Source organism: Trypanosoma cruzi, genomic scaffold (genome assembly GCF_000209065.1).
Source record: "Trypanosoma cruzi strain CL Brener 1047053516397 genomic scaffold, whole genome shotgun sequence".
NCBI classification, from domain to species: Eukaryota; Euglenozoa; class Kinetoplastea; order Trypanosomatida; family Trypanosomatidae; genus Trypanosoma; species Trypanosoma cruzi.
Genome location: NW_001849400.1, coordinates 77409 through 96209, shown reverse-complemented (window position 1 = coordinate 96209; position 18801 = coordinate 77409). Strand labels below are relative to the sequence as shown.

At 50.6% G+C, this 18801-nt stretch overlaps 6 protein-coding genes across 6 annotated transcripts, besides 34 other annotated features; all 6 read right to left on the bottom strand.

Moving 5' to 3' along the window:
• Positions 1 to 157: part of a sequence feature (heterozygous, non-Esmeraldo-like haplotype) that runs on past the window's edge.
• Positions 12 to 107: a sequence feature (CT-rich).
• Positions 158 to 401: a sequence feature (areas merged during assembly that could not be assigned to a particular haplotype. This can correspond to areas where the two haplotypes were merged or to regions with more than two copies in the genome that were merged during assembly.).
• Positions 209 to 260: a sequence feature (A-rich).
• Positions 367 to 410: a sequence feature (T-rich).
• Positions 402 to 597: a sequence feature (haploid, Esmeraldo-like haplotype).
• Positions 495 to 515: a microsatellite.
• Positions 536 to 591: a microsatellite.
• Positions 598 to 4904: a sequence feature (areas merged during assembly that could not be assigned to a particular haplotype. This can correspond to areas where the two haplotypes were merged or to regions with more than two copies in the genome that were merged during assembly.).
• Positions 628 to 649: a sequence feature (AT_rich).
• Positions 655 to 679: a microsatellite.
• Positions 843 to 876: a microsatellite.
• Tc00.1047053509695.150 (kinesin, putative) lies at positions 984 to 6695 on the bottom strand (the record flags this gene model as incomplete). Its single annotated transcript, XM_812670.1, has 1 exon — positions 984 to 6695. One exon carries the CDS (start codon positions 6693 to 6695, stop codon positions 984 to 986), a length of 5712 nt encoding a protein of 1903 aa, XP_817763.1.
• Positions 4905 to 5724: a sequence feature (heterozygous, non-Esmeraldo-like haplotype).
• Positions 5725 to 6558: a sequence feature (areas merged during assembly that could not be assigned to a particular haplotype. This can correspond to areas where the two haplotypes were merged or to regions with more than two copies in the genome that were merged during assembly.).
• Positions 6559 to 6765: a sequence feature (areas merged during assembly that could not be assigned to a particular haplotype. This can correspond to areas where the two haplotypes were merged or to regions with more than two copies in the genome that were merged during assembly.).
• Positions 6766 to 7129: a sequence feature (heterozygous, Esmeraldo-like haplotype).
• Positions 7130 to 7539: a sequence feature (areas merged during assembly that could not be assigned to a particular haplotype. This can correspond to areas where the two haplotypes were merged or to regions with more than two copies in the genome that were merged during assembly.).
• Positions 7369 to 7406: a microsatellite.
• Positions 7518 to 7545: a microsatellite.
• Positions 7540 to 7624: a sequence feature (heterozygous, non-Esmeraldo-like haplotype).
• Positions 7625 to 8063: a sequence feature (haploid, non-Esmeraldo-like haplotype).
• Positions 7762 to 7899: a sequence feature (T-rich).
• Positions 7913 to 7956: a sequence feature (A-rich).
• Tc00.1047053509695.140 (hypothetical protein, conserved) lies at positions 7985 to 9973 on the bottom strand (the record flags this gene model as incomplete). Its single annotated transcript, XM_812669.1, has 1 exon — positions 7985 to 9973. The coding sequence occupies one exon, from the start codon at positions 9971 to 9973 to the stop codon at positions 7985 to 7987; it is 1989 nt and encodes a 662-aa protein (XP_817762.1).
• Positions 8064 to 8728: a sequence feature (areas merged during assembly that could not be assigned to a particular haplotype. This can correspond to areas where the two haplotypes were merged or to regions with more than two copies in the genome that were merged during assembly.).
• Positions 8729 to 8904: a sequence feature (haploid, non-Esmeraldo-like haplotype).
• Positions 8905 to 17265: a sequence feature (heterozygous, non-Esmeraldo-like haplotype).
• Positions 10274 to 10300: a microsatellite.
• Positions 10576 to 11421, bottom strand: Tc00.1047053509695.130 (dynein arm light chain, putative; the record flags this gene model as incomplete). Its single annotated transcript, XM_812668.1, has 1 exon — positions 10576 to 11421. The coding sequence occupies one exon, from the start codon at positions 11419 to 11421 to the stop codon at positions 10576 to 10578; it is 846 nt and encodes a 281-aa protein (XP_817761.1).
• Tc00.1047053509695.120 (epsilon tubulin, putative) lies at positions 11878 to 13305 on the bottom strand (the record flags this gene model as incomplete). Its single annotated transcript, XM_812667.1, has 1 exon — positions 11878 to 13305. One exon carries the CDS (start codon positions 13303 to 13305, stop codon positions 11878 to 11880), a length of 1428 nt encoding a protein of 475 aa, XP_817760.1.
• On the bottom strand, positions 13799 to 17329 carry Tc00.1047053509695.110 (hypothetical protein, conserved; the record flags this gene model as incomplete). Its single annotated transcript, XM_812666.1, has 1 exon — positions 13799 to 17329. One exon carries the CDS (start codon positions 17327 to 17329, stop codon positions 13799 to 13801), a length of 3531 nt encoding a protein of 1176 aa, XP_817759.1.
• Positions 17139 to 17170: a microsatellite.
• Positions 17266 to 17597: a sequence feature (areas merged during assembly that could not be assigned to a particular haplotype. This can correspond to areas where the two haplotypes were merged or to regions with more than two copies in the genome that were merged during assembly.).
• Positions 17598 to 18801: part of a sequence feature (heterozygous, non-Esmeraldo-like haplotype) that runs on past the window's edge.
• Positions 17656 to 17693: a microsatellite.
• Positions 17859 to 17887: a microsatellite.
• Positions 18080 to 18116: a microsatellite.
• Tc00.1047053509695.100 (hypothetical protein, conserved) lies at positions 18132 to 18557 on the bottom strand (the record flags this gene model as incomplete). Its single annotated transcript, XM_812665.1, has 1 exon — positions 18132 to 18557. The coding sequence occupies one exon, from the start codon at positions 18555 to 18557 to the stop codon at positions 18132 to 18134; it is 426 nt and encodes a 141-aa protein (XP_817758.1).
• Positions 18747 to 18778: a sequence feature (AT_rich).

Here is an 18801-nt window from a genome sequence, read left to right as displayed (position 1 = left end):
ATCTAACAATTAAAAAAGGGAAAAAATAAAGAAAGAAGAAAAAGAAGGCAACATGGCACGGGATAGACAAGTGAGGAAGCATTAAAAAAAGAAAAAAGAAAAAAAAGGGCGCCATTGAAATGACGTCCATCTTCCCGCCTCAGTCCGGGCACGCACGTACTTAATTATATCAACAGCGCCAGCCATTTCTAATTTCCTCCTCCGCCTCCTTTTCTTTCTTTTCTTTCATTTACTTTTTTTTTTTATTTTCTTCTTTTCTTCTACGACGTCTCATCGCACCCCTCATCCTCGCAGGGGGAAATACTCCCCTCCCCGGGGCGCAGAATCCCTCGTGTTGCCTGTAAAAGTCTAACGTTGCAAACAATCAAAAAAAAATAAAATAAATTAAAATAAAAAACATGAATTAAAATGGCGGGTGTGTAATGCGTAGAGGGGCGTCGATAAAAGAAGGGGGAAAAGGAGGGAATAGGGAAACAGGACGAACACGGCAGTAGTCCTCCTCCTCCTCCTCCTCCGCTCGGTGGCGTCACCCCTCTTTCTTTTCTTTTCTTTTCTTTTCTTTTCTTTTCTTCTTTTTTTTTTTTTTTTTTTGTTGCCACCTCCGTCGCTAAAATTCATACCCCTCCCTTTTTTTTATTTTATTATTTTTCTTTTTGTGTGTGTGTGTGTGTGTGTGTGTTCCTTTCTTCGTTCTAATGTGCAGGTATTGCAATGGCAAGACACACGACACGCCCCCCCCATCCATACAAACCCACAAAAAAAATGGCCCACCGAAATGAGAATGTGCCAAAGAAGTAGCAGCATGAGAAAAAACAACATCAACACCCACAACCCCCTCCTCCTTTTCTTTTTTCTTTTTTTTTTTTTTTTTCCTTTCAAAACAAAAAAAAAAAAAAAAGGTCAGAAACCATGCACGGAAATATGCATATATATAATCATACCACATGTATGCTCACGTACTCAATTTCCGCCTTTCACGTTAATCACCTGGCGATGCCGTCAAAGCACAGTGGTGGGACAACTGGCTGGTCCTGTTGTGGCTGTTCTCGCAGTGGTGTGCCTTCTAGTGCGCGTGGTGTGGAACGCCTCAAAGAAATAACAGAAGGAGCGGCATTACTGTCATCCGCCGTGTGGGTCGCCTTTTCTGACAACGGCATTGAATTTCTACCAAATATACTCGCCGCCCGTGAGAACGTCGCCTGTGGAGAGCGTGGTGGCATAGCTAAACCCGTCATCGCCTTGCTCGGTGTGAGTTTCATTGGTTGCTTCTGCTGCTGAAACATCTCATTACTCGCGCTGTTGCTTCGTTGCTTCAAATGTTTCAACACTTGCGGGTCGTAGAACGGCTTCATCCGCACTGAACCTGGCATTGAGGGATTCGGAGAGTCCAAGCTGCCACCGGTATTTGTGCGCGTGGACATTCCTGTCGCGGAACGTCCCCCACTGATGCGGCTGCTTAATTGCGGCACACCAGTCGTATGTGTGCGTGTGAAATGCGATGTACTTGTGCGACGGAGCGAGTTTCCCGATGGCGCTGCATGGGCAGTCTTCTTCTTCTTCCGGTTCGATGAGGCGCCCCCCACATGTGGCGTACCATGCGGTGTTGGCGGGTGAGTGGATTTTCCTCCGCACAACTCCGCCAAAGCGGCAAAACTCGTCACATCGGTCATTGCACGGGCAAAGCATGCAACCTTCGCTGTTGGTTTTGTGTGCTCTGTCTCGAGAGGATGTATTGTACTCGCATTACGAGCAAAGTTAAACAAGGAGTCATGTTGAGCCATCACCGAACTTGCCGCAAAGTTGACGTCACCTTCTGACACAGGTACCACCAACGCCGTCGCACGTCGTCCAAACTTACTCTCAGTCTTTGCCGTACCCTTCCCTGACGACAACTTTTGCTGGGAATGCCCCTCTTTCGTGTATCTCAGAGGAGTAAGGGTTGTGGTGTTGCGTGCGAAAAACATCGCTTCCATTTCACCCTTACGAGGAGACACAGCTGAGCACGCCGTGGTACGACTGCGTTGAAATGTGTGAATAGGAGAGACAAGTTTGCTGCTTCCAACCACACGTGCAAGGTTGCTGCGCTTCGTCTTATCCGACAGCCTCTCTAGAATGCGACAACTGTCGGTGACGCTTGTATCCTTGCTGCTTGAGGGCACATAAGCCGTTTCGGGGGCACCGTTCTTTCCAGGCAGCATGAGCCGCAGCGTGGACGTGGCGTTTGTGTTGACAAGACTTTCCTGTCGCACCATCCGTGCCATCTGCATCACATGTTCCATGTTTCGAATGAGTTCCATGTAACAGACATGCTCGGATTTGGGGGACAAATCCCAGTGGTCGTACCAAATGAGCAGGCCGTTGAGTGCGTTACCGGCCCGTCGGCGGCGATGGTCAACGAGGCGTGACAACACATCACTCTCCTCCACGGACCATTTGCCGCCAATACGCTGCGGTTTACCGGCAATCTCTGCCACCACCTGGCGCAGTTCATGCATGAAGGAGTGAAATTGCGCCTCCGGCCGCAGTTGTACAGCTGGCACCAGTAGGCCAAACTTGTGCAAGCTTTGGCGGTTCAGTACATACAACTCAATCTTGAGGCGGTCCATCATTATGCGTAAGCACACACGAATAAGCGCCACGACCTCCTCAGGGAATTGAAAGTCCAGTGGGAAAGCGGAATACCCACTGCCCCCGCCATAGGCGTCCATATTCGCCGCAAGCAACTCCTCAATGCGATCACGCAATTCACCATTGTCCTTAAAGCCATCAATTTCCTCATTCGCCCCGCGAAGTCGCATAAATTCCATTACACTGCGCAACTCCTCATCCCTCGATGCGAGGGCGGCTGAAAGCTTTTCGCACTCTACCTGTCGCGCCTCAATCACACGTCGCTGCTCCTTAAGCAGTAAGTCACTGTTCTTCACGGATTTTTTCTTCACAACCGTGTTCTTCTGCATTGCGGTCTTTAGTTTCGCAGCGGCATCCGCACACTGCCTCTCCGCCAGTGCAAGCTCCTCGCACTTGTGGGTGTACAGTGTTTTAAAATTCTGCAGTTCGTCTCCTGTCAAATTCGTTTCATTCCTCTCTTGCTTCTCCAGCAATTCCTTCTCACGGCGCAAACGCTCCACGAGGTCCTTGTAACCCTGCAATTCCCCCTCGTAGGCCCGGATGTCATCGATAAGACGCAAGTTTTCATTCTCAAGCCCCGCCAGTACCGTCTCGAGGGCCACGACAGACTCAAAGGCAGTTTCCTTTTCAAAGTGGTCTATCGTATTCACGGCAGTGGCGGTTTTTCCACGCTCGCCGAGAAGTTTCTTGGCTCTTGCCACGTTGCTCTCCACCCGCAGGTCGTCCCACGGCACTTGGCCACTCATGTTTTCTACCTTCTCGCCACCCCCTTCGTCCTTGTTGTGGTTTTTGTCGTCACTGAAATCAAGCGCAATACGTTGCATGGCGCGTCGTTTCCACATGCGAGCAAGTAATTTTAGCGCACGGATCTCTTCCGCCATGTGTGTAAAACGTTTTTCAATTTCTGCCTCATTAACGGCGGTTGCCTCTGCCAATGCCTCTTCGGTACGATTAAGGAAAGTTTCAAGGGAATTCATTTCACGCAACAACGTGGCGTTCTCCTCCGTGGCATCGAGCAAGGCCTTCGACACCTCCTTCATTTCATCCTCCATCTGCGCCTGGCGAAGTTCATGCTCCGTGTTCGCGTCCTTTGCAATACGCAACTCGCTCTCAACAAGGTTCAACTCCCCACGCAAGTCCTCCAAAACCTCTTCCAGTGACCAGATACGCTCGCAGAGCACACGCTCACGTTTTGCCGCGTAATATCGCTCCCGCACTCCCTCTGACGTTGACAAGTATACATGTACCCCGCTAAACTCCTCCAACCCGGGATCTTTGCGATGCTTTAGCAGAATTTCATCCGCGGTGAGTGCATTTTCTTCTTTGAGTGCCGCCTGTCCCTCCTCGTTGATTGCACCATCGTGGTTCATGACGGCATTAATGTCCTTATGTGTCTCCGACATTGCGGCGACGGGTGACACACTTGGACTAACTTTATCGTCACTTTCGCTCTCACTCACTTCATGTGAGACCAGCCTCTTCGACGTGGGTGATGCATTCTTAAGAGTGCCACTTCTGATGGATGCCAAAGCTGGGGAACTGCGTTTTGGGGAAGCATTACCATTCTCTAATTCTGCCAGGCGGCGTGCGAGCTCCTCAAGGGTGGCGTTGCGTTCCATCACGCCCTTGTACAACATTTGGTTCTCCTGCACGCAGTCTTCAAATCGCTGGGAGTCAACGCTATGTTCATACCGAACAAAAGGTGAAACCGAAGAACGGTAAAAGGCACGGGCTGCTGCACTTGCCTGCTGAGGCGTTACTGCAGGTCCATTCATCTCTCTAAAACCAAATGGCGTGACAGGTCTTGGCGATGGTGAGACGTCCTTCTCACGATGTTGAGCGTTTGCCATTGACGCCATCCGTGACCGTGACTCTGCTTCACGTTGGCATTGGTATTCGATCGTCCTGGACTGTTCTCGTAACATTTCAAGTAATTTGGCCCTTTCGCGCAGCAGCTGCCCCACGTCCACATTCTCCTGCGATTGAACCTCAGAAAGTGGAAATGTCACCGACAGATCACCTGTTGTGACGCCAGCACCAGAATTGCCACCGCGCGAGAGAGAGTTGATGTCCACATAATGGAATGTTAACAAATCCTGCTCGGAGCCATCGTCCAAACCGTCAAAAAAGACGCTCACGACATCCCCGTGCTGCAGCTGTCGACGTTCCCCACTCTTCAATCTGAATCCGTTGACATGACACTCTACCGCATCGCTTATACCTGCATCGGCGTCATCGGATGGAATGTGTCGCATCCAGTACCGCTGCTCACATGACCGCTGCAAAACAAGTTCAAATTCAATGATGCCATAGTCTACTTTGTTACTTAACTCATGATCTCCCTCCCGCGGCTGAGCGTCTGACTTTTGCGCACGGCCCAACATTTCCGCAATGTGGAATTGTACAATCTCCTTCGTGAGCGATGTGACCCCGACACAGCCACCCTGCAGGCACGAGCCACCAATTCCACCGACGCTGGCGTACTTTCGGTGCGCCGTGATAACCAAAGGTGAAGCTCCCACGGCAGGGGCGGCAATGACTGCTTCCATCGCGGTGACTTTTCCTTGCCTCATTGAAACAGCACCGCATCCCTTCGCCATGCCAGTTGCCTTCTCCAGCGTAAGAATAACATCCTCAGCATTGGATTCTGCGTCATACATGTCCGCGTTACATTTGTTCGTGAGAAATTCTACATGACGCTTCAGCTGCTCATTTTCTTCCTTGAGCCGTGCATTTAATTCCAGTAAATTGGAACGCGTTTGAAACGTCCTATTTACTGTAGGACGGTTACGAATCTTACGAACATCCTTCGCGTACTGAAGTGTGGCGCATGACTCTTGATAACAAAACGAGACAGGGGCAATCGTGGCAATCATAAACGTTTTGCTGTTGCCACCCAAGTTGTCCTTCAACACCATCGTCAGCAATGAATCACGGTAGTTCACGTATTTTGCCCCGCGTGAAATGTCATTTATGACACGTGCCAGCGTAGCAAGAGACTGGTTGATTTGGATGCCCTCGTCACGACTCTTTCCGTCCGTCTTGGCTGTCTTCTGTCGCTCACTCCCGGCAAGATCCACAAGATTGATCGTTGCATTCAACTCCACAGACTCCTTCGTAATGCGATTGGTGCGCCATTGTGTGACGCGGAACTGAACCACGGCGTGGCTGCGACTACTGCGCGCATTCATACCCGTCTCCCCGGTCTGTCGACGGCGCAGTCCCAACTCCAAAAGCGGGTATGCCTTCTCCGCCGACGTCACCGCTTGCTGCTGAAGATTGTGAATGGTCATGGTCTCTTCTTTTCGAAGAACGTCGCGCACAAAGTTGACATGTAGTGGACCCTTGCGTGAAAGAAGACAGTACACCTCATTCTGGTAAATCTCAAAGAAGGAAAGTAAAACACGGTACGAGTACTCGGTCTCGGTGTTGCTCTGGTACCCACGTCGAAGGCCTTCTAGACGCTGAAAGAGATCGTCAATTGTGCGTGGCACCACGCCAGGGTCACGGCGACTACATGTCGTGTCGCCAAACAATGTAAACGTCTTGCCACTCCCTGTCTGTCCGTATGCAAAAACGCATGAGTTGATGCCATCAACTGCGGCGCTCACGGCATGCACCGCTGTAGAGAGATACACGTCCTCCTGTGTGCCATACTCAGGAGGACGAATAAAGTCACTGTCACGAATCAATGGCATCTGCAGCATGGAGTCTGCATCCATGGAATTGAGACACTTGTCGTATTCAAAGTAGCTTGCTGTTGCCGTCGATGTCAGGAGTTTCCTCGCAAGGTTCTTATACTTCCCCCCTGAGGAGCGGGAGGTGAGAAGCTGCACCACACTATCCGCATCCCGTGCCACGCACGACGCGTCATCAATGGACCTTGGGTCATGCATCACCACCACATTCTCAAGCGTGGAGACACAAATACGCTGGGCATCTTTGATGTTTTCCCGCATCAAGCGCCGTGGGGCGGTGTTATTAACTGCCATGCCTGGTACCGTGGCGACATCACGAACACGCACGCATACAAAGATATGCCCATCATCAGGGTAGTCTGACCCCATGGCTATGGTCCAATTGCCTGCCTGCCGGTCTCCCTTTTGTTCCTTATTTTTTCTCTCTTTTCTTGCTGCTGCGTGTAGAAATAATGAATTGTTCCACGCCCACACGCACACGTACAAAAAAAAGGAAAAGATACAGGCAGAAACGCCTCCTCTTATCTTTTATTTCTTACCTTCACTCTAATCTCAAAATCACGTCCCGTGCCTTCTTTCCAAATAATGAGGGAAGGACACTTGTGTTTGTATATGCCGCAAAGAAACAAAAAACACTATAAAGTAAACCAAATAAATATGTGCACACCCGGAAGGGGGGAAGTAGGAGTGGGAGGCCTAAAACAATGTAATCCCAAAGGGCAAAGTAAAAAAAAAAAAAAAAAAGGGAATCACAGGTTCTCTACGCCCCTCCTCCTCCTCTCCTTTTCTTCTGCGTGTGTGTGCCTTTGCCTTGCTGCTGTTTGTCTATGCCCCTCACTTACTTCTGGCCCCTGTTTCTTTTCTTTTGTTTGTGGTGTGTGTGTTTTGCCTGTTTGTTTGCCTTCTTCCCTTCTGTGTGGTTTGCTGTTTGATTGGGCGGTCGGGCAGCAGCACGTGCGGGAAAAGCCCCTGACGGTCAATCAACAAACAGAAGAAGTAGATGCACCCAAGACCTGCTGGTGCCCCTTTTCTTCAGGAAGCCAAAAAGAAGAAAAAAAAAAAAAAAAAGAAAAAAAAAAAGTAAAAGACAACGAGCGGCAGACAGAGATACAAACATGCATGCATGGAGCAGGCACATCGCCTCATTTTCATGTGGCCTGTGGACTCTCATTTGGTCCCTTCCATTGCGTCAAAAAAAAAAAAAGGAAAAAAAGAAAAACAACAGCAGATGTTCCTTCTACACTCCTTCCCGCAAGCAAAACCGGAAACAACGTATAATACAATGGGAAGAGATACAACAATAACAATAATAAAAGGGAGAGAGAGAGCGAGAAGGAGCAATGACACGTCTGCTCACACTCCCAAAACCTCAAATCAAAACGCGCACGCATACATACATATATAAATATATAAACAAAATGTACGCACACGATTGAAATGAATAAACAACAAAAAAAAAAGAAAAAAAAACGCAATAAAAATCGCAGTGACACACACACACACACAAGAAAAAAAAAAAAAAGAGTAATCAATATAATACAAAAGTGGTGACAGCAGAAACAAAAAAAAAAAAGTTCTACTATTAATTTTTGTTTTTTTTTGTTGTTTTGTTTTTTTTCCTTCATTCTTTCGCCGGAAACATTATTTCGGCTCGACCCTCACGGCAACGCGGTAACAAAAAATGAGGGTTCCGCGGAGAGCTCATCGGGGTCTGCCTTTCCAGAGAACGGAGCTGCCACGGCTCCAATTGATCCTGCCCCTAAGGAACGTGAGGGCGGGCTCACGCCCAATACGGTGATGCGGGAAGACGGCTCACTCGATTTTTTCAAAATCCCTGGCGCCGCCACCGAAGAAAACGCCTCCGACGCAGTCGACGATCCCCCAGCATTATTTTCGTTGCTGATACTACCGTGTGCGCCTGCGGCACTGCGACCATTCCGTACTACAAATGGGTTTGGTTGTCCTAGATGGCCCTGAGAAAATGCGGAAGAAAACGGCACTGATGAAGGCAATCCCGTTGTTACTGCTGGCAGCGGTGGCGGTACCGCGTCCCCTGGCCTCCGTTGTATCTCCATTTCTAACATACGTTGAATATTCCGATGATGAGTGACCATGTCGTGTAGATGAGATTCATAGCGGGCGGCATCCGAGGTTGGAGACGGTTTGCATTGCGTGGGTAGATCCGGTGCGGACCACACGGGTACGTCCAAAGCCGAGGGAGCGGCTGTATGTTCTACTTTTGTCTCCACGTTCGGCACCGATATTGGCGTGGCGGATGGAAAAGAAAAATTTGGCGCCAAAGAAAAGGCTCCAACCGCTCTGGTGGGATCGTAGAGGGATGGACCAAATGAAAAGGGCGGAGGGGCTTGAAAGAGCAGAGCCGACACATTCGCCGCTCCCCCGTTTGTTGAAGGCCCAACCGAGGACGGGAACCGTTCCGGCGATTTCTTTGAAGAAATTTCCAGCCCCTCCCTCTCCGCAGCTACAATGGCGGGATTCACCCCACCGCCGTTACTGCAAGGCGGCGACTCAGAAGTAGCCCGTTCCGTCCATTTTCTTCCAATTGCCGGAAGACGTTCCTCCCCCTCATCCTTCCTCCTCGGATTTTCATCCATTTGCTTCTTAAGATCCTCCTGCAATTGTGCCCCACGGCTCTTACCCGACAAAACCCTTTTATTCCCACCCCTCATAATCTCGCCCGACTCTTGCCGCTCGCGCTCCATCGCCAACCGTTCCTGTTGGGCAACCCGCTGCCGCTCTCGTCGTGCCGCTTCCTCTTGCTGTCGTTGCTCCGCTATCTCCAACTGTTTCTCGCGTTCTCTCTGAAGGCGTCGCTCCTCACACAAGCGTGCGTTTTCGTTTTGGATCTCTATAGCTTTTTGCCGCTCCCGATTCCGTGCAAGAAGTTCATCTTCTTTTGGCTGTGGATACGCAGTAATAAAACCCATTGCCGACTGTGACTTTGGGCGCTGGTCAATATTGTCCTTGTCAAATTGACTCCTAAGATTCGTATTGAAATCGTACTGGCGGTCACGTGATGACAAGACCGCTCGTGACGGGGAGTCTTTTAGCACAGGCGGAAGTAGCGGCGGCGACGCCGATGGCATAGGAGGAAGGGTCTGCTGCACGCCCGGCACTGCCTTGTAAGTGCCTGGTACAGATGGCAGCGCGGGAGCAAAAATCGCGGCATCAAGTGTTGAGGGAATATGCGGCGGGGGCCTATTCACTACTGTGGAACTATGCAACCAAGGCGTCGCGTGGAGTGGAGGAAGCGCGGAAGGGAAATTGAGAGGCTTTAAAAGCGGATCATTCCCGTGGTATTTGGCATTGCATTCCAGTGGCAATAAGTTCATAGATGGTACATTTGAGGCTACCCTCGGTGACACCTGTGGTCCCCTTTGTTGCATGGGTTGATGTGGCTGCGGTGACGGCGAATGCGACGGTGAATGCGACGGCGAATGCGACGGCTGCGAAGGCAACGCTTGCCAAGAAATGGGATTCACGTCGGGTCGCCGCTGCGGAAAACGGCGCGCCCTATTACCCTGCTGCACGACCACGTGTTGTTTGGTCCCTAATTCATACTTCTCATCGCTATGACCAATTTTACCTGCCACCTGTTGCCTCTTCTTGCGCTGCGCAAGGAGCATGTCGCCCTATTGCCTATTGTATACTCTGTTTGTAAAGAGCTGTGACCACGGGTGGTTTATCCCCGCCCTGGCTTTGGGCCCCTGTGGCCTCAAGGGAGCAGAATATTTACTGTACACCCTACAGGCACAGACAACCCCAAATACACATACACACCCGAAAGCCCAACATGAAAGGCCGTGGAAGAACAAAAAAATAAAAAATGAAAAATGAAAATTTTACAGTGATTACGTGCACATACAACAAACGCAAGAAAACACAAATAGAATGAAGATTGCTAAAGTTTTTTGGGTTTCTATTCCTTTGTTTTTTTTGTTTTGTTTTGTTTTCGTGTCTGTACATTCTGAAGGATCTTGGACCCCAAACAAGAAGAGAGGCGCACACAAACGGAATAAAAGTAACCCAAAAGAAGAGAAGAAACGCCCTTTCGTTCCTTCTCTCCCGCCTCGCACATCATCGTCCACCGCGAAGAGAACAGACGTGAGGAAAGGTGGAACAGTTGAATGGGGGGTAAACAACAACAATCAAAAAAAAAGCAGAAAAGCCAAGAAGCCACGCATTGAGAAAAAAGACAAGAGTTTCCCCCTTTAATTCCCCTCCAACCCTAAAGGGGTAAAGGCAACGCCACCATCTGCTCCAGCTGGTTACGCTTCTGTACACCTTCCTTCTTGATTGCCGTTATTTCGTCCGCATGCAACTTCTCTAATATCAACATCTGTTCCTCCCCATTCGAAGCAAGCTCGTCGCACTCTTTCCGTAGGACTTTTTCCTCCTCAGCTAATTCCTCTGTTCGCCGCTTCAGGGCCTCAATATCCTGCTGCACCCGACTTGTGTCCTTCTCGCCTTTGAGCGCCAACCGAAATGCGTGTCCGACGCGGGATTCAAATAATTCCCGATGCGCCGTCTGAGCGGCCGTGCGCTCGGTGTGAATCTTAAGCAGCAAAAGTCCTCGCTCCCAGCACTCGGCAGTCACTTGTCGAATCACCTCTAGAAAACACTCCGCCAACAGCAGGGAACGCAGTGGACAGATACCGGTGCGCTGGACACCAAGCTCTTGCATGCGACGGCGAAGCTTATCATGCGTCTCAACGGTTTCCGTGCGAGAAACTGGGTGTGGGCTGCCGTGCTGCACCCACAGCACCCCGGCCTCGTCATGCCACGCACGCGGTGTGATGAAAGAGTCAATCACGATACGAACGTTGGGGTCGACGGCGCGTTCGTCAAGAGGGAGTCCGAGGCGCCGGCGGAGTTTCAGCGACCGCTTTGGATCTGACGGCGCAAACGGGAGATCGTAACGAATGAGCGCCACTTCGGGGTCCACAGGGCCGTCTACAAAAATGTACTTGCGCTTCAAGGCATCCACCTCCCTCTTCGGCGTCATTCCTCTTCCTCCTCCCCCTGTCATTGTTGGTGTTGGTGTTGGTGTCCCCTCAACCGCCTGTTGCGACATGACTTCGATGGGTGTGCGTGCCGTCTTTCCTTCTTTTCCCCTCCCCCGTCGTTTTTCGTTGCTCTTCTCACCCACCTTCCCTTTATTCACTGGAATGCTGTACAAGTCTTTCCCCCCTCAACAACAACAAAAAAAAACAGGCTGCAAACATTAAAAAAAAAAAGAAGCCAGTTGCATCTCCAACACTGCAACGGCCAAATAGGAGCTCTCAACGTGCCGGCACACAACCACAGTCGCACATGCATGTACGGTAACGCACATAGAAAACAACAACATCTGAGCAACCCGTCACTCACACAAAGAAAGAGAGAAAGAGACGGACAGACTGAAGCCAACAGACTCACAAGAACCTCCGCCCAAACACAGAACACTTCCCTTGAAAGAAAAAAAGAGAAGTTAAGGCAATAAAACCGCCTCATAGACGTGTTTCCTTCTTAGAAACCACATCCTTCGGCCTTAGTAGTACACCAATTCCCGCATGCTTTGCGGCACATCCGTCGGGGGCTCCTCCGTGTTCAAGAAGTTGTAATCATCCACCGTCGTCGAGAGAATCTCTGCAGAGGCATCAAAGTACGATAACTCAAGAAATCGTTCGTAGTGGTGTACGTGAGAACGAACATTATACAACCGCGTAAAACGCTCGTATATTGTCTCTAATTTCTGAGCAATGGAAGTGTGATTGGCCAGCATCAGCACGGAATCCCGGTGTCCCAACGGACTCACACTACAGAGAGCCGTCTTGAATCCGTCCTCGTTCCAGTACACCAACTTTTGTCTTTCACGAATACGTGGAATATTACGGGCCAAGTCACCAACTGTGATCTGCGGACCGCGGGCAATGAGAGCCGTGGCCAAGCAGGTGCCAGCATCCTTCGTAAGCGCGGATTTCGTGCCCCCAGAGACATCAACATACTGGTGGTCCTTCTCCAAGCAGGAAGCAAGCAACGTATCAATAGAACGCGGGCCGGCAGCTACCGAATATCGCGCGACATTGAGTGGAGCAATAGCAGCTGTCAAAAATAAGAGGCGTGGATAAGGGACAAGATTCGTCGTAATCTCATTGATGTCCATGTTCAAGGGACCAGGAAACCGCATCGCGCAGGTCAAGTTACTCAGCAGCTGTGCCACAACTGCGTTCATCGAGTCATACGGCAACTTTGTCTTGGTCGGTTCGGCCACACTGTAGGTGTGGACATCCGGCACTCCCCCGCGTAATATTTCCCCGTCTGCATTGTGCATGGACTTTCGCCCAAGTGCGCTGTCTGCCATGCGGGAAAGTGCATCATTGTCCAATGGCACCACCGCATCTGCGTGCTCAATGAGTTCCCGGACTGCGAAGGCGGTGTTGTATGGTGCCGTCACCACATCATCCACAGCTCCCGGCATCACTACAGGGCAGATGCGAAAAATGTGTGGAAATTCCTCCTCCAACATCCCCAACACACGCGTGCCTAGACCGGAACCGGTGCCACCGCTCAGTGAGTGCATCACAAAGAAAGACTGAATACTGTCACAGCACTCAACCTGTCCCCGGACAGAGTCTGAGATGCTATCAATGTACTTGTCGCCGTACTCCATGTGTCCCACTGCCCAGTTGTTGCCCGCCCCGCTAACATCGGAGACAAAAAAGGTCGCATCAAAGAGGCCTTGCAAAGGCCCACGTAACATGGAGCGCAGTACGCCCTCCTCCATGTCAATCGCAACGCAACGTGCCTTTAATGTCACGCTTCCATCCTTGCCAACAGGCTCAGAAATGAAAAGCGCATCGCGGGCGTCAGGGTACTGCGGGTTGGCCTTTTGTTCCTGCATCATGACATCCCACCACTTGAGGCCGAGCTGGTTGCCGCACTGGCCGACCTGAATAGAGACTATCTCGCGCGGCATCGGCCTCCCCACACACACACCGGCAAATTGGAAAAAAAAAAAAAAAACTAAACACCACCACTCCTCGATCTCTCTCTCTCTTGCTGTCTCTCTCCCTCTATTTGTGTGTATGTGTCGTTGCTTTTGTCTTCCCTTTGGGGTTTGTTGGCGCTCTATATTACGATACAACACACTCTCGCCTTGGAGGTAATATAATGTTAACAACGACAAAAACGTTTACAAATCCAAACAAAGAAAATAAGAAACAAAAAAAAAATAATGCACATAATCACACACCATTCTTCGTCGGACAGAGATTACAAAAGAGCAAAAAGAAAAGAAAAAAAACGTTCATAAAAAAAAAAGGGTAATGCATCCATAAATGCAATCCTATGGATGACGTGCAATGAGGAATATATAACATATAACTCTGCGCATGGGCACACCGCATCCCTGTGCGTGTGTGTGTGTGTTTGTGCATCTTTGCTCTAAGATCTATATTTTATTTCCCACGTCAAAGTAAATCATCCTCTAACGTCTTCAGTTGCCGCCTCACTATCTCCACGTACTCCCGAAGTCGTGCCTCCTTCTTTTGAACCCTCTCTTGGGTTGCGTCAAATCGTTTAAGCAATGCAGTCAATGCAAGTCGCTTCTTGCCCGCACTCGTGGAGCTGCTGCTGTTTTCTCCATCACTGTGGCGCTGAATGGCTGCCACCACCTGTTTCCGCTTTAGCTGCAGCTGCTCCTCCTGATTAAGAACACTGGCGTGTTGCGTCTGCAGCAAATCAAGCTGATCCCGAAGCTCCCGCATGAGCGCCTCACGTGCAGTCGGTGGACGCGGTTTGGCTGAGCGCTGTGCCCCCGGCGATGGTGTTGATTTCCCCTTCACATTTTTCTGCCGTGACTGCCGTACCGCCGGGGGTAATGAGGGTGATGATAATGATGCGTTTGTCTTGCGTTGGGTTGCACTCACAATATTTGTTTCACTTTGCTCCAGTTGACGAGGAGGGAGCCGTTGCGCTCTTTTCTTCGCCGAGGAATAGCTGACGGAAGAACACGGGGAAATGGAGCATCGCCTTGGTGGAGGCGGCTCCTCCTCGTCCGCGGATGCCACGGCGTAAGAAGCGGCAGCACCACTCCCCTGACGCACGTTGTCGCCGGAAATGGTGGATGCGCAGCCCGACCACGAAGAGTCGGAGGTGGAGGCAAACGTCATTTTGTCGGTAGCTGACGGGAAAAATAAATCGCGATGGCCGTTCCGTGCGGAGCCAACCGACTTCAAAAGGCTACGCGCACTCGCAAGAATACGGTCGACTTCCGCGGTGGATAGCCGCGCATTCCCCGCCCCATCGCCACGGACGCCGCTCCTCACGCACGCAAAAGGTTCCGCCTGCGGTGAGTGATACTCCGGCGAAAGGCGCCTGTCGATCCGGACCGCCCCAGACGACGGCGAAAAGGAGATCGCAGAAGGCGGAGGTGTTGTGGGTGCGGCGCCGCCACCTCCCACCATCACGCGCTCTTCTGTCAGTGGCGAAACCACCACAATCGGTTCCTCGTACGCATCAAAAGAAGGATTTGCCTGCGGCAGCGTACCTTCCTCGGTGCGCTTCCCAAGCTTCGAAAGCAAACGATTTCGCTTCTCCTGCAGGGAAGCAGAAGTTTGCAACGTTGTCACACCAACCTTCAAAGACGGAGACAAAGTTCGACTCCGACCTCGTTTAGGCGATAAGGAGTCGTCTGCCTCGTCACGAGAAACAAGACCGTCCGTCCCCCTGTTGGTTTTTTCATTCTTGGCATTGCTGCTAAGGTGATGGCTTGAAGATGTACTCAACAGTGGCCTCTCATCACGCTTCACAGAAGTGAATGCCGTGTCTCTCAGCATTAACGCCCCCTCAGACTTCAAGAGTCGCTTCTTTAAAAAAAGAATATCATCCTCAAGCCGCTCACAACGCACCTTTGCCTCCCGCCCCCTCTCCTTCCATACATGATTCTCCTCCTTGAGCTCTCTCGCCTCCCGTTTCCACCGTTGCTTCTCCTCTTTCATCTCATTTAAGGCGTCACGCAGACGTTGGTTTTCTTCCATATGTGCAGCCAACCTCTCTTTGAGCACCGTGAGCTCAGTAAAGTCATCGCTTCGCCCCGTGTTTGCTGCTTCCTCGATCCGACCCCCACTTCCTCTCTGACATGTGGATGTCGAGGCGGTACGTGTCGGTGGCGGTGGTGTCGATGACTGCTCCTCAGCAGAATCCCCACGGGTCAAAGAACATCGACTACGACAAGAACAGTTGCTATTGTTACTGCCGCTTCTTACGCTGTGAGGGCCATTGCTCCCTAAACGCTCAACAAGCAAAGGCACAGCGCCAAGAAAACGCTCTTGCATACCAAGAATCATACTGTCCTTTGCTTCCAGCAAACGCACTAGCCGCGCGTTCTCCGCGGCGATATCGGCTGTGGGTTCCTTCTGTCGTCGCCCATGAACTGGTGCATGGTCCCTATTTTCTCCCCCGCTCATGGACGGTAAGAAATTCGATGCGGATTGCGGTTGTGGCATTTCTTCGGCGATTGATTCCCCCTCACCTTTTTCATTTTTCTGCCGCAGCCAACAGTTTGCATCCAACGAAGCCTGCAGCGTCTCTTCCGTCTGCTTCCCAATACACCTTGCCAAGGGCGGTGGTGGTGAAGCGCTCACCGCTCTCATTCCCCCTGTGCAAAGCGACGGCGAACGTTGATTGCCGCTCTCGGGTGAAATGTCAAAATCCCACGACGGCCGCAGACTACTAGACGACGCACAATCTTCTTGACGCGGTGGTGACTCTTCCGTCTTCTCCCTGCGACCCCTGCAATCCCTGCATGTAGGTTCATTGGGTGAAACATCACACCCAAACAACTTGGGCAATGGCGAGCCGTCAACATCGGGCAGTCCATTGCTGTTGCCGCTGCGGCACTCTTGCACGTGACCAGCGTGAATTGGTCGCAGCAACTTCCGCCCGTCAGTTTCACCTGTTGGCGACCGCACGGACTCCTCGCGTGGGGTCGAACATGAGGGATGCAAAGTACTCAGCGGTGAAACAGAGACAGACACGCGGTTATTTGCAGAATCCTCCCTTTTAAACACGCAGAGAGCTTCTCCCTTTCCTCTGCTCGTCGCCACAGGCAGGACGCCTAAGGACAACGCGGACGTTGGGGCCACGGAATCATAAATCTCTCTTAGGGCCATCGCCAGACAGAGAACAATGTGCTGTTTACTAGCCATCACGTCCTCCAGCTGCTCCAAAAACCGTAAAACCGCATCATGTGGACCCCGCTCGCGGGTTCCATGCGTTCCATCCCCATCGTTTGTTTCTATAACAGCGGGGTAGTAGTAAAGACTGCCACTTTTGGCGGCAGTGGCTGCAAATAACTCGGACAACTGCATGCCCAGCGACTGCATCGCCTCTTCCTGCAGTTGAGCAAGACCCATGAACTGCTCCCGCAGAGACGCCACCCGATTGCAGGGCTCCCATAAAGCCTCAGAAACTCCGCCTGTCTCACTGGCAGTCGCAGACCTTTCCGACTCTTGTCTAAGGCAAGACTGAAATGGCAGCAGGGCACTATCAATGGATTCAGACAGCTTTGGGTTGAGTCCGGAATGTTTCAGCTCAAGAATACGTAGCCGCAAAACCTCGCGGTCCACATCGTCCAACGCAACAACAGGCGTATGAAGCGGTCCACCTCCACGTCTGGGTGTCGGAAATAGACGTTCGCGAAGTGTTGTGAGCATCGTCACACTCTCGGATTGAGTTCTCTGCGCCCGCACCAAAAGATCCAAACAGCGACGCAGCGCAAAAGACCCAACAGTGCCGTCAACAGCACCCGAAGAAGAAGAAGAAGAAGAGGACGAAGCAGAGGCCCACGCCGTCGTCGGTGCCTCCCTCTGGTACAGTGATCGACGGCTTTCGACATGACTGTTAAGATGGCGCTCGACCAGCGAGGGTGTGTTGAGCCCCCGCCACTCTGAATTACCCAGCGGCGAGGAGAAGTACGCGGTGTGTGCCAGGCTCTGCATCTTCCTCCCTCTCCACTCCTCAGCCGTCCGCGTCTTCCACAGGCACAATAACTCCCGTGAGTTGCTTCAAAGAAATACACACAAGGCGTTGCAGTGAACGCCGCGGCCACGCCGCTCTATCACCGCTCTCCACACAAAAAAGAAGAAAATCAATAAAAAAGAAAAAAATAATAAAGTTTCTTCGCGTCCTTTTGTGTGTATGTACACGTTTGTAAAAAAATAAGGAACGAATACATGGGCAGATCCAAAAAAAAAAAAAAAAAAGATAATAGGACACACAAGAGAATTATCGTTTGCCGCACCACCAGAAAACATGCGTATCGCATAAAAAAAAAAAAAAAAAAAAATCAAAAAAGATGAAAAATGTTCGGCCTCACTGAAATGCGGTGAGGATCACATTTATGGTTCTGATGGCCCATGTAAAATAAATATTGTCAGCTGGGAGAAATATAAAAAGAAAAGGGATTATTTCTTAACGCCCTACCAATTTTTCCACTCCCAAATCCAACATTCTCACGCTCCTTGTTGTCCCCCGCCCCCCCCCCCCCCCCCCCCCCCTTTTTTTTTTTCGTGCACCCACCCAGACCAAAGATTTCTTGTAGCAATCCACTCTATCCTTTACCCCTTTCCCTCCACTAATGGCTGCAGCCTATAAACCCCCGATACAGTGTACACATGAAAACAACACCCCTATTTTTACACTTCCCTAATTCCCTTCCTCAATATACATGGATAAAAAGAGTCAGTTTGTATAGATATATATATATATATATATATATATATATATGTTTTGTTCGCATGATTATTGTGCTTGACTCACTCTTTCCTGTAGTTCCCTAACTTCAGCCAGCAACTTCTCTGCGCGCAGGGCATCACGTTGATGGGCATACCAGTAGTTGTACTCTTGATCCACATGACCCATACGCAGTGCCTCACCTTGTAGTGTGGCAGACAAACGATGGCTGCTCTCATCTTCCTGCATACTAGACAAATTTTGCAACGCCTGACGGCGATGCATACGTTCTATTTCGTTGTAGTAGAGTACTGCCTTTCTTCTCAGTTCAACATGAGGACCGTCCCTTTGCCGTTCAAAGTACTCTGATATTTTGTATCGAAGTGGAAACACTGCAGTCGTGCCCACAAACACCAAGAGCGCACCGTATGAATGCGGTGCATAACTCATAAAGCCTACTGGTGTGTACCACGGCCGCTTCGCATAGCGCACCATTTTGCCAAGAATATCGCTAATGCACGGTTTGTGTGTTTGTGTTTAAATGTATACTGCCCCGCTGTATATATATATGTATGTATTTAAGCCTGTGGGTGTCTGTTATGTCTCTTCTGGAGTTGGCGGTCTCTTGGCCACTCCCCACTCCACTCGGCCCCCACCCTTCTACGTCTTCCACCGCAACTCGACAATAATAAATTTATTTTTATTTTATTTTTTTTCTTTTGGCAAAAAAAGAGAACCA